This window comes from Rhododendron vialii, chromosome 9a, assembly GCF_030253575.1.
Source record: "Rhododendron vialii isolate Sample 1 chromosome 9a, ASM3025357v1".
NCBI lineage: Eukaryota > Viridiplantae > Streptophyta > Magnoliopsida > Ericales > Ericaceae > Rhododendron > Rhododendron vialii.
This window is the reverse complement of record NC_080565.1, coordinates 1,728,498-1,741,723: the sequence shown is the minus strand read 5'-3', so window position 1 is coordinate 1,741,723 and position 13,226 is coordinate 1,728,498. Positions and strand designations below refer to the sequence as shown.

The window sequence follows — 13,226 nt, the reverse complement described above, 5'->3', positions numbered from 1 at the left end:
AATCTCACCCTTCGCAAATTTCATGTGAATACACAAGATCCAAGGCTCCAAGCTTATCTTTTATGTGCACTATCTGAGTCAAAACATTCTAGGTGAAAGACAAGTTCTAATCTAGTTCAATCAAGTTCTAGTCTACAACCTTAGTTGATACCCACCACCTTCAACCATAGGCCAATGCTTCACTATTTCCTCTTTTTTGTTCTTCTATATATCTCTTTCCATCTTCCTTCCTCCATTGTCATCCATCCCTGCTCCACATCTCTATCCTCTTCTTTTATCTCTTTCCTTTCTCTCTATACATGGCAACTAGTTTTCATTGTCCATGGCCACTCCACAACCTCCTTCGTCCCAACACTTATACCTCTCTTACTAATAGTAAGATATCCAAAATCAAACTCTTCAATAGGTGCAGGCCCTAATATAATTAGTGGATCAGGTGGATTACGTTTTCAATGCAACTCGACACATGTATATGATGTAACAGGTAATATTGAGAAGCCTAAAAATGTTTGACATACTAAAACCGAAAAGCCAATTATACTCAATCATATATGGAGCTGCACTCACTATAATTAGCCACAAGGCTAGAATACACTTTCATGGGTAGACTAGTCATAGTATTATCTATCCATGTGACATTATTTTATTATGTTCTTGTCTTTGAGAGACAAATCCTAGACTCCATAGAATTGAAAATATTATTCCTACATGCCTATGAACTGAAATTGCCCCGGGAATAAAGTGGAAGGTGAGGTTTCTTTCAAAAAGAAATCAAAAGAGCAAGAAGAAATGTTAATAATTAGTAGCAGAAAGATTATGGGCAATGGGCATGGGATCGGAATCTGATTAAACTTTTGCATGCGGTCCCTTTGTAACAGGATTCCCTTGCTTTTTGAACATTCAATCATGTGCCAGGAATCATTAGCCCTCTTTTTTGTCACTAAAAAACACTCCATACTTCAAATGGAGGAATTTTAATTTTAATTTCAATCCAAGTATGATCAATCACACTTCACATTAAGACAGTAAACGAGCCAAAAACTTGAGCTCGAGCTCGGTTCAAGCTTTAACGAGCCGAGGCCGAGCTCCACTTGACTCGTTTAGTATAACTCGAGCTTGAGTTCGGCTCGTTTACTAAATGAGCCCAGTCGAGCGTAAATGAGTGGAGTTGAGCCGAGCTTGCGAGCTGCTTGGTTCATTTGCAGCCCGGCCTAAGTACATATATCTCCTAAATTGTAGATCATCTCAAAACACACATGCACTCGTATAAACATGAGGAAGAAGGCCCGCACCTAGCTAGTTTCATACAATTGAGAGTGAGTTTAAGGAATTCACACTATTGACTAAACAGTTTTTGCGGTATTTTAGTGCAAAAACACACACTATGCAAGACACCGTTAACTAAATTGACCAAATGATATTTTGATATTTTTAATGAAAACAAGTGGTATTTTGACGTCTCATGACGAAAACTATAACGTGAACTCACCCTAATAGTCTAGTTGTGTGCCCCTGTGGTTATCTCAGTCATTTACCTCATGTACAATACAGAGAATTATATATTTGCAACACAAAATAAAAAAGACCTAGTGTACCCTTAGTTGGGGATCCCCTTAGTTGGGCAAGTATGATTTCAACGTACCTTTGTGAACTTCATGAGTTAACCTTGAACCATCCAATTTTAACCTTAAAACAAGCTAGTTTATTAATTTGAAATTTGTGTTCGGATCCTTAAGGCTTATTTGATAGTATTGTTTTGAAATTGAGCTTAAATATTTTTTTGAAGCTCATTAATTTTTCAAACTAATTAATTTGAACAAGCTATTACATGGCTCGATAAGCTCGTTAATATTCAGGTTATTGGTTTTTGATCAGCTCGATTTAAGCTTGTTTCAAATTGGCTTAATATACGTACTAAATCAAATACATTTTTTAGCTGCGTTATAACGATTACCTTGTATTACTTACAATGTACAATTTCGCTTGAAATAAGTACATGAAAAAAAGGCTTGATAAGCCTATGACTTTTAAATATTCAAGCTATTGGTTTGCAATCAGCTCCATTTAAGCTTGTTTTAGATTGGATAACCTAGTATATGAAGTACACTATAGGAAAACTTTAAAAAAAGTAGCGCGGGCGTAGCCCATCTGTAAAACACATGGGTTGGGGGAGTTAAGTTTGGCAACCTATGTTAGGGCCAAGTGTGGGCCAGATAACATAATTAAGTAGAGGGGTTCCAATTTTCGACATTTTTTAAGTTCCGTTCTCTTGAATTTAACTTAAACTTAACTTAAATCTGCGAATTTTGTTTTTGTTTGAATTTTTTCCGCAGTTGTTTTTTGCGCCAAACTTTTGTAGGTTATTAATTCGTCTTGATGAGAGGAATCGGAAAAGTAATTTTTTTACTTTTACTCAAGTATTTTGAGAAATAACCGCCACTTTTTTTTTCTTTTTAAAAAATGGTTATTTTTCAAAATACTTTGGTAAAAGTAATTTTTTTTTTACTTTTCTGATTCCTCTCATCGAGTCAAATCAATAACCCACAAAAGTTTTGATGCAAAACTAACAAATGCAAAAAAAATTTAAATAAGAACAAAACTTTTAGATTTAAGTTGAGTTCAACAGAACACAGAAATCGGGGTACTTGGCTTAACGGTTGTGTTAACATCTCCAAGGGAGCTCAATTCGACTAGTGGGATTGGGGATATGTCTATTTGGGCCCCCGGCTTATAGGGTTCGTAGGTGTTTGGCAACGAATTTACTACTATACCTCTTTTATTCTTTTAGGTGTTCACCAACTGATCATATGGCCTTTAAATGACATTCGTGAAAATTAATGAGAGCAAATTTTATGGTCAGATGATGAGCTTGATTTGACAGATCAACGTTTCAAAATACTCTGTACTATCTACGAAGGAGTACAATTTTAGGATACATGCAACTCCGAACACAATTGTACACGAAACTGTTCGATGCATGTCGATTCATGTGAATCGAACGACTTTAGACGCAATTTGTATTTAGAGTTGTGCTCCTTGTATGGCTTTGCTTTTTTAGTTAATTTGGCTTTTGTGACTTTTGACTAGAAAAAGCTGTAGATCAAAGCTTATAATCTAGAGATGTGGATTATTTGGTTCCTCGCCAAGCTTATAATTTACAGTTTCATTGGTCTTTAATTTTGTGTCATCACTTTTAACAGTGATGAGTGTTCTAGCTACAAAAAAGAAAACAAAAAAGACGAATATATGTTTTTGGAGAACGGAAGATAAATATATAGTTGTGGAATTTTTCTAAACTCTTAGCGAGAACAAAGAGTAATTTTCAAGAGCTATACATGTTAACCTAGTGATGCACATGACAACATGAAAAAAGTTCCCACTGATGTTTTTTCCCGACCGTTTATCGAACGGGTAAGACGCTAGTTTTTCTTAACTAAATGAACCACATGGTATTTTAGTGAGAACGGCAGGAAAATAGTATGGAAAACAATAATGAAATTCACTAATTTCTGGAAATTACAAATTTAGGGATTTACAACTTAAGCATAAAATTACAGTAAATAGAACATGAACTATAAAGGATCAAACCGAGACCCGTTTTGTACAATAGTGCTCTGAAGACAAATTCGCCGCCTCACCGGTGTTGGAGGTTGTGTCAGTATTCGTCTCCTAAGGTTGACTCGGTTACCACTTAACCGCCGGAGCACCGCCGTAGACTGCCCGTCGAACTAACTTATGTCTGTACTCTCTCTCTCGAAAAGAACAATTGTATTGCTGAAGAAGTAGTAGAGATGCTTTGGATCGTTTTCGGTGTGTTTAAACCAAAGGTAGAGGTCCCCTTTTATAGTTGAAGGAGGAGCCTTTGCCATCAATACGACAATGTATTCAAATATTCATGGAAGAGCCTATACAATCAATAGGGGAATTGATTCCGCAATTCAATTCTGGAATAAAAAAAAATATAGCATGAACAAGTGGTATTTTGACATTAGTCTGAAAACAAAAAATATAGCGTGAACTCACCATAAGCGTATTTTGGCATTGGTCCAAAGCTTTTGAGTTCGGGGAATTCCTCTTACAATTGACTAAGTGAGTATATTTCCATTGAAGTATTTTTTAAAAATATTTAAGTTGTAAAGTTTAGTATTGGAGTAAAATGGGAAGACAGTGTCAGTATATAACGATGTGATAGCATATGGATTAATTAGCATTTCAAGTGATTTTAAATTTCCAATTTTGACAGCAGTACTCTTTGTTTTTATTTATTTATAGCTGAGTTACATAATCCTTTAGTAGGACCTTATGCTCTGGGGTTTGATCAACTCTCGTTCTAAGATTCTTTTTTCAATTCTTGCTCTCACAAATTTTAATAATTTGAGATGTTTTCAGAAGGCGTTGTCTCACTTTCAAGCTCCTGCTTTCGCTTGCTCTCATCCATGCATACGTGACATCTTAGATTCTTATATAATATCAAGTATCGTTCTCCAATGATTAAGGGGTTGTTTGGCCTTTATAAGCTATTTGGCTTATTTTGTCCTTATTCAATTTTTTTGCGCATTTGTTTGTTTTTCGTTAATTTATTTTGTGGATTATTGTCTCGTCATGTAGATTATTGCGTTTCGATTGTGATTTTTTACTTTTTAGATTCCTCTCAACATGACTAAGTAATAATCCATAAAAATTTGACAAAAACTAATAAATGAACAAAAAATTTGAATAAGAACTAAAAATAAACCATTTGACACAAAAAAATTTGAATAAGAACAAAAAATAAACCATTTGACTTATGCAAACAACCCCTAATTATCGTTTTAAGAGGCTTATCAATTACACGAGTTTAAGAATGTCCACAAACCTTTAAAAGTGATTAAAAAATCGGACTCCACCTAATATGAGTAACTCACATAAATGAAATCATAACGTGATTTAGTTATGAGGGTCCAATTAAAATGTAGAGTTATTGTTTTTATGGAATTATGAACGAGGGATCTTAGTAGTAAAATCTATACTTTCTATAAATCGTACTAATAAATTTCATTGGCATTAGGTTGAAATCGGGTTTGTGTCACACACAAGTTAATCGTCCACAATATGGTTCATGAATAGCCCCATACAAAAAACTAAACGGTTACATGGTTTTTTTTTTTATAATCGAGGAACAACCTTACAGCCGAGTCATAATTGGACCCAATTACGCAATTCAAACCTCGGGAGAACTAGTACGGCCACACCAGTCACGGCTCCCCACTTACTATTAGGATACTCATCCAGTGGGGAATCGAACTCCTGACTAAGGATAGTACTCCCAAAGTCAGTCATTCGCTCTTACCTCTGGAGTGACCCTTGGGTGTGTAAACGGTTACATGTTGTCAAGTTATGTTGTTTTATTCATGTCAAAAAATAGTCAAGCCGAACTCTTTAGCTCCATGTTGAGTTTGAATCATTTTAACGTGTTGTGTCTAGTACATCCCCACGTCAAGAACGAGTTCAAATTCTCACCAAATGTACTCCTAGACTTAAGGGTGCCGCAGTGCACCTCGCATTCCATGGTTAAGATTTGTAGGAACTCGAATTAAATTCGAGCCGTTAGTGCCAAGACGGACGGCTGAATCAACTACACCTACATGGTGTAGTTGCAGCAGCACCACTGGCCATTTCATGTACTCCTATATATTCCAGTGCATTTTGTTGTTGTTGGATCTTGAAAATCTTTTGCCCTCTCCAAATTTTTTATGTTATTCAACAGCAAAAACGCACGAGAACGACGGTAGGGAGGATTTTGGGTAAAGAGGATTTGAGAGGAGGTAGAAGGGATGGTGAAAGAGCAATGCTAGTATTTCTGTTTTGAACAAAAAAGAAAAGAAAAGAAAAGAAAGAGCAATGCTAGGAAGTAGGAGCACATAATTAATAGCCGTTAAAAAAAACAGAACACAAAATTAATTAAAACAGACATACTCCCTCCGTCTCAAATTATTTGTTCGGTCCGCAAAACAGGGACTAAAAAATAATGCATTTCTCTCAAGAAAAAATTCAAATTTTTTTCATAAATTAAAAGAACTCATCGATATCTAGTAAATTGTTAAAAAAACTTTTAATTTTTCTTGCAAAAATTGTATTATTTTTACGTCCTTGTTTTGCGGGCCGGACAAATATTATGGAACGAAAAAAGTAATTGTATTCAGAGTTGTCCGATACATGTGAGCCTGCATATATCGAACGGCTCCAACAAAAGTTGTGTCCAAAAGTTTTGTTAAAGAACATAACTAATGGTGAAAAGGGATTTGGGGATGCTTTGTTGCACCGCTGCACTACAGCGTGTAGTGCGGTCGATTTGACTTTTCAGTTCAACACATATAATTTTGATTTAGTCCAAGCTTCTACGGATTTGAACCGTCCATTATTCAAATTAAAATTCGAGCCCTCTGTTGCGAAAATGAACGATCAAATCGGTTGCACTGCACGCTATTGTGCGGAGGGGCACTGCAGGTGCAGGTGAAGAGTGGATTATCAGGTGATGGGGCCCTCTAAATGATAAACCAATCACAAAATTCCAAATGTCAATAAGTTAGCATTAAAGAACCGGGAATACCACGTCAAAGTCCCCACATAAGCATTCTATAACCTCTAGGTTTATACTAAAACACAAAAACCACGTTCACTTCTTTACACATGCTCTCTCCGCCTCCACCCTCCTCGCCTCTCGCCGCCACCCCTCCTCACTCCACTCCGCTCCGCACAAGTACTCTCTCTCTCTCTCTAAACACTTTAACTAGCTCCATCTCTTGCTATTCCCATCTGGGTATCACATAAATTTTTTTTTTTTGTTCTTTTATGGTTAGCTCACTGAAACTCTCTTGTCAATTATGGGATTTGCTTTCCTTAGATTTTGGAGTTATTACTGTTGCAAGATTTTGTTCAGATGGTGACTTTGTTATTTAGTGCATATGTTTTGTCCGTACATACGTAGACAAATGCTTCTTGAATCTTGGTTATTTTTCATGAACTTCATTGCTGGTTTTTGTTTTAATGTAATAAAAAAACTTTCTTGTTGTTCTGTGTGCATGTAGGTTGGATGTTTGTTGTAATTTCTGCGAAATCTGTGATTGCATATGTACTTTTTGACACGGACCGGCAACCTCACCGATTTTGTTTCCCAATAGGTGGACTAATTCAAGGAAGCAATCTAACCGGCCACTAGGGGAAGGTTCGAAATAAACTCGGGACGGAACATATGATTGGCCCAACATAGAAATTGATAACACGCGAGTGGGAGTGATAGGCATCAAGAGGGCCATGGTTTTCTACCACTACGCCAACGCCTCGGGTTGAACTAACCTTAGTATGTGTCTCCTAATGGATGCACATGCAAATTCACCTTCCTGTAATTTGCTTGTACTAGGTCATGTGAAAAATCACTTTTTGTTTTTGGCGGTTGGATTGCCATCTAAAAATTGATAGAGGCACAATTCCGTTTCTTCTGTGTAAATTGTAATCGATACCATTATGCGATGTGGGTAATGTTTCGCCTAGTGCGACCCAACCCCACTTGGAAGTATTGTCTGCATTGGCCCAACCTTATGGAAGACCTCACAGTTTGTCCCTCTGAGCTCTCAACCAAAAAGGCACCTCTAAAATGGAAGTGTCATGCGCCATCTTTTATGTCCATCCTGGACATCATTCGGATCAAATGTGGTATTCCAAGCATGTCATTTAGATGTGATTGCACACGCTTACTATTTCTGATGGATTGTGTTGGTAATTCCTGTCGTATATGTTTGGATTTTCTTCTCTGGGCCCATCGGGAAATAGTTCTACTGTATGTCTAGTATGTGTAATAGATACAAACACGTGATGTGGGTAAAGTTTTTCCCTCAATATTTGTTCGATTAGAGTTTGTTGTAATAGATGGAGCTTGGTTGCCATATCATTATCATCTAAGAGTGAATCAAAATGCCTTCTAGGGACTTTAATTGCTCTGTTGCTTTGTTTTTCCTTCAATTTTGTTGCTAGCAAATCTATAACGGCCATAAAGTCGAATGCATAAATTTTGCAGAAGGTATTATAGAAACTTGAAGATTTTAAGTTGCGAACTAAGCAAATAAATTTGGAAACCAAGTGTTAACTTCCTGCTTTTGATCATCCAACAGTTTGTAGTTCTGCTGCTTGTGATAATCCTTTTTTTGATTAGTTGCTTGTGCAAATTTGAAAGAGGGGATGGGATGCCTCATTAAGGACTCGATTTTTCAAGACCTTCGAGAAGCCACATTTTTTATTTGAAAACATCTCATTATCACATGCATGATTGCAAGGCATTGAGAAGTTAAGCTTAGTCCGATAAGAATCGCAGCATGAATCCAGAACAACCATTGGCAGAGTTTGATTGGGAGAGTAATCTGCATTCCTCTCCAAAAATGACTGCCATAAGTCCAAGCGCATAAACTTTTGCAAAAAGGATAATGAAGATTGATACTCATTTTCTGTATGTGTGAACTTAGCAATTGAATCTATAAATGATATGAATAATTTTGTGCTTTTTTCTTGTGACAGGTAGTGATTCTACTCCCAGTGTTAATTCTATAAAGGGGCATGCCTTATTTTTTTCGTTTTTTGATCGGCAAGGGGCATGCCTTATTTGATACCTGATTTTTTCAAGATCTCTGAGCAACCCGATTTTCATTTCTCAAAACATCTCCGTTATCATGTACTCTGTCTAATGCGTTGAAAAAGTGAGCCAAACTCAGAAAGGACTGCATCATGACTCCAGCTAAACCATTGACAGATATTGATCGGGATAGTAATATGCATTCCTCTCCAAAAGTGGCAGCCCACATTGTGAACAGGATTTTGTTGGCCAAATCATCTGGGAAGGATACAATGGGCATAAGTAATTCTCTTGATGCTATCATCAAAGTGGAAGATCCATGTGATGAACAAATTACGGCTCAAGCGGATGCCAGTGACATCAAGATAGCTGAAGACCCAGAGGCAACTGACTATTCAAGCTCTTTTGATGGCACAGTATCTGGGACAGAGAATTGTGCTGAAATGAGTGATGTGGAAGTTGAATCATGCTTTGGTGGCGACAATGGTTTCCCATTTGATGGTTTTAGTAGTGTGTTTCCAATGAGGTTTGTTCTGTTATTTTTTCCTTCACATGTTTAGTTTTGTTTGTTTTAGGTTTTTACAAAGGGGGATTTGACATTAAGAATCATTTACGGTTAGAATGCCATCCACTGGTAGTTGCATTTCCAAAAATAGGAGCTGATAGAATCATATAAGTTTATATTGGACTTCTATAAAATGTTTTTAGGTTCTTTATGAGTTTTGAATGTGAATTCACATGCACTGCATGAAATCTTCTTGCTTACTGCATCTTCACATAAGTAATCTCAATTTTACGACATATTGAATGCATTAGATTAGATTTTAACATAATGTTACTACAAAAACGTCTTCTAGTTCATTTCATCTCCTCATATGGTGACTAGATGAATCATCAACCTATTAAGTACAGAATAGTAGGAAGTGAAACAGAAAATGAACACATTTATTCTTTCCGGAAAAAACGAAATTGATCACATTAAGTGGGAAGTTTGGCCTTGTCGAACAGTTGAAGCCTCAAGCATTATAGCTCTGGCAGTTCTGTATAGTGGCTGAGAACCTTTTTCAATGATTTGATTGTATGGCCTCATCTAGTATGGCAGATGCTTAAGGAAATGTATCATAAAATTTGCAAACATAGTGGAAAACCTCCATCATTTACATCATTCTACAGCGCAGCCCGACTCAAGGAAGGCCAAATAGTTAAGTGGAGCATATTATTTAATTTTAGCCGGAACAGATAAGAGTTCAATTGGAGTAAGGGCACCTGCTCATCCAAATATTTGCGGTTCACAATTTTCAGGAAAAAGAAGTTGACCACTCACTGGAGGAGATTTGTACGTCCGCTGATGTGGCGCTGCAAATGGACAGAATTGAAAATTAAGCAATTTCAATCTCAGGCATCTAAGTATTCCACAGAGCTTGCAGCATATGATCAGAAACAGTTGGAATTAGATCATTTAACGTCAGAAAATTTCGCTTCAAAGCCATTGCCATTTACTGTTCAAAGCCATGGGAACAAGACCATGAAGAGAAGGAAAAGAAAGAGAGTTGAAGATACAACTGATGTCACTTTATATATGTCACAGCATAAACTTTTCTCCTACAATGGTACCATTTTCTTCTATGCAATACTATCTTAAGATTATGCGGTTTTTGTCACTCGTCTTGGATTATTTTGTTGTGACTCTAGCACATGTATATTACAGAAAATAATACGTCTGACCCAGATAGCACTTTTGTGGCTGAAGAATTCAGTAATCCAGGTAAAAGTTTCTTCAGTTGCCCATTGGAAGTCTTGTCTGACTTTAGTTACCTCAGAAAAACAGAAAGCATCTGAGGGGTATATCGTCTCCTCTGTCAATTACAATTTTCTACAAGGAATACAATTTTTTTTTTTGATCCACCAAAATGCCCCTTGGGCGCAAGGAATACATTTGGTCTCCTTTAAAGAATACTCATAACAGTAAAGAGTCCTTTATCTGTCTCGTTTTGCAAATCTGTTGTTTCTAGTTGTTAAAAGTCAAACCGATATTCTTTTATGTCTCGGTCCTGTATATTTTTTGGCATTATTACAAAAATTAGACAAGTAATTGCTGTAACAATATGTACTTAAACCACACTTCTGCTAGCCTACACTGCAACCACCATTAATGCCGCCACCAAAGAATGGTCAAGCTGTCACTTCCAACCACTGCCCCTCCTACTGCAGGTGGCGGGTGCCACCATATGGCACAATTGCTTATAAATGCTCCCAAGGAGCTAACTACTTATATGTCAACAAAACGGAAAAGGAAAAAGTGAAAAGAAGTGATTGTCCATTTGTCCTTATTATGTATCTCTCTTTGTGCTATTGTAAATGTGTCGTTCTTAAATCTTGGATATACTTTGAAGCAATGATTTCAGCTGCTAACTTTTTGCGTTTGTTGTTGTGGGATAGTGTTTGCAGAAAAAAATAACACCAGTCGTGATGAAGGTGGCACCTGCAATGATAGTTCATTTTATGAATCTAAAGATGGTAATGAATCCTTGGAGGAAATTCTTCATAGGATTGAAACAGTACACTCTCGCGTTCACAAGCTTAAGTCTCAACTTGTCGTGGTAATTGGTGAAAATGGAATGAAGTTGTCCTCCTCAGAGAATTTGAGCCTTCTTGTGCCCTGTGATGGACAGAATAGCTCTGCTCATAGTCCTACTTTCTCTGCATGCAATGGGGACACAACATCATTGGGAGCTCTGAATATTCCAAATCAAAATTTATCAGAATACGACATCGGAGATTTCATGCTGCCTGAAAGCATGTTCTCGAGCTACGGAGAGGGTATTTTTGTTCCAGATATTATTGAAAGCACAGTTAGTGTGTTATCCTCGGCTGACGTCACCATCCATCAGTCGCAGATTGGAGATTCGTGTGAAGATGTAAGTTATTCTTTGTAATGTAGTTTTCATTCTTCTTTGAGTTGGAGAAGATTCGATCTAGTGATAACTGTCAAAGAAATCCATATTTTTTACAGAAACTGGCTATAAAGCTCGCAACATGCATATTATACTGAAAATGTTACAAAAGTATGTAGTATATATACTATAGGGCAATGATCCACAAAGAATTACAGAATGCAAATGGTCTTTCACTTGAATGTAATTGGAAACGAAAGAAAGTAAATTGACTTTTTAATGATTTGGCTTCTTGACGGCGGTGCTTTGTTTCTTGAGAAAACTGTAACCATTTGAGATCTGTTAGAACTGTGTTCTCTTTTTCATTTTCCAATAATGGTGCTCAGCAGATTATGGATAATGTCATACATTATCAACAAGCGGAACTAGAGATTAAGCAAACCACAGAGAAGCACCGGGAACCAGAAGGAAGCGGACAAGAAGAAAGCAGCGATCCTTCTCCATTTCCGGCTTCAGAACCTGACCTTCCACCGATAACGTCCACACTTAATGAACAATCAAGACTGACATCATGTTTAGGATCAGAAATCCATTTCCCCAAGTCTAAAAGAAAGCGAGGGGAGCGTAAAGCTGGTTCGGGCAATTGGAGCCGGTGATTTGGAAATTCAACAGGTATCTGCTAATCTAATCGGAGAATTGCCTCTATGACAAAATCATAGAAATGATAACTTGCGACAAAATGGTGTTTCAGATGCAGTTGGCTATTTACCCCATCTGTTGGATCACCTTTCTTGTCACAATTTAGCTTCAATACATTTAGTATCAAAACACTTGTGAAATGTGATGCAAGTAGTTTCGGGTCCAGATAAAGTAGCTGTGAGGCTGAGAGCTTGTGTTAACAGTTCATGGGGATAAGCAGGTTGTGTACATTTTCACTGGTTTAATGGAACTTTCTTTTTTTCCCATTGTGAAAGAAGGTCAGTTCGTGTTAAACAGATTCCGGTTGCACTGTTCCATTTTTGTTTTCATGCGCCTAACTAAATTCGTTGATTTGGGCATGAGATCATCTGTCTTCGAAATCCCTATCATCGTGCTCTTTTCCACTGCAAGTGTGATTTATCAAATTACGCTCTGTTTGTTCAGGCAGAATACGTTTCCTATAGAACCTTTTTCCACAGAAAACTTTTTCTAGACAATGACTTGTTTTCGAGTGTTGGGTAAAAGCTGGCATCGTCTTGTGGTGAAGAAGAAGCAGGTATAGATTTTGGGAACAAATGATCCCTATCCATTGCTCTGAGCTTCAGTTGAGTATTTGAAGCAATTACGTTCCAATTCTGCAACAAGTATGGACATGAAAATGGAAGTGTGATGGGGCAAAAACTGCAATGAGCATTCAGAAGCTCCAAAGGTTTTATCATAATTGTTGCTTGGCTGTGCTGATGAAGTGAATGAGAAAATCTGAAAAGGCCCAATCCTCTGTACTTTAGATGTGCATGTACTAGTGTTTCGCTGCATTTTTGATCATTGGATCACGTGAGAATTTCTCATTTCTCAAGATTCCCAAGTGATCAATGGTTGAAAATGCACCGGAACACCGGTACATGCAAATTTTGATACAGAGGTGATAGCATCACCCCTACACTCCAATAGGAGTTGGCTGGGTTGGAGTTTCTATAAATGGGATACTTAAATATTCATCTTTAGATCCCATCCCATGTAAGTATTCATCT

At 37.1% G+C, this 13,226-nt stretch overlaps 1 protein-coding gene across 3 annotated transcripts; it reads left to right on the top strand.

Annotated features, from left to right (window-relative positions):
• The first annotated feature begins 6,821 nt into the window (after positions 1 to 6,821).
• On the top strand, positions 6,822 to 12,469 carry LOC131300701 (uncharacterized). 3 transcript variants are annotated; one of them, XM_058326660.1, is made up of 6 exons: positions 6,822 to 7,339; positions 8,548 to 9,128; positions 9,905 to 10,212; positions 10,311 to 10,367; positions 11,042 to 11,520; positions 11,886 to 12,469. In XM_058326660.1, exons 2-6 carry the CDS (start codon positions 8,755 to 8,757, stop codon positions 12,150 to 12,152), a joined length of 1,485 nt encoding a protein of 494 aa, XP_058182643.1. In that variant the 5' UTR covers positions 6,822 to 7,339; positions 8,548 to 8,754; the 3' UTR covers positions 12,153 to 12,469. The 3 variants fall into 3 exon arrangements, with proteins under 3 accessions (XP_058182643.1, XP_058182641.1, XP_058182642.1); XM_058326658.1 differs by having other exon boundaries at positions 11,883 to 12,469; XM_058326659.1 differs by having other exon boundaries at positions 6,822 to 9,128; positions 11,883 to 12,469.
• Positions 12,470 to 13,226: the final 757 nt, after the last annotated feature.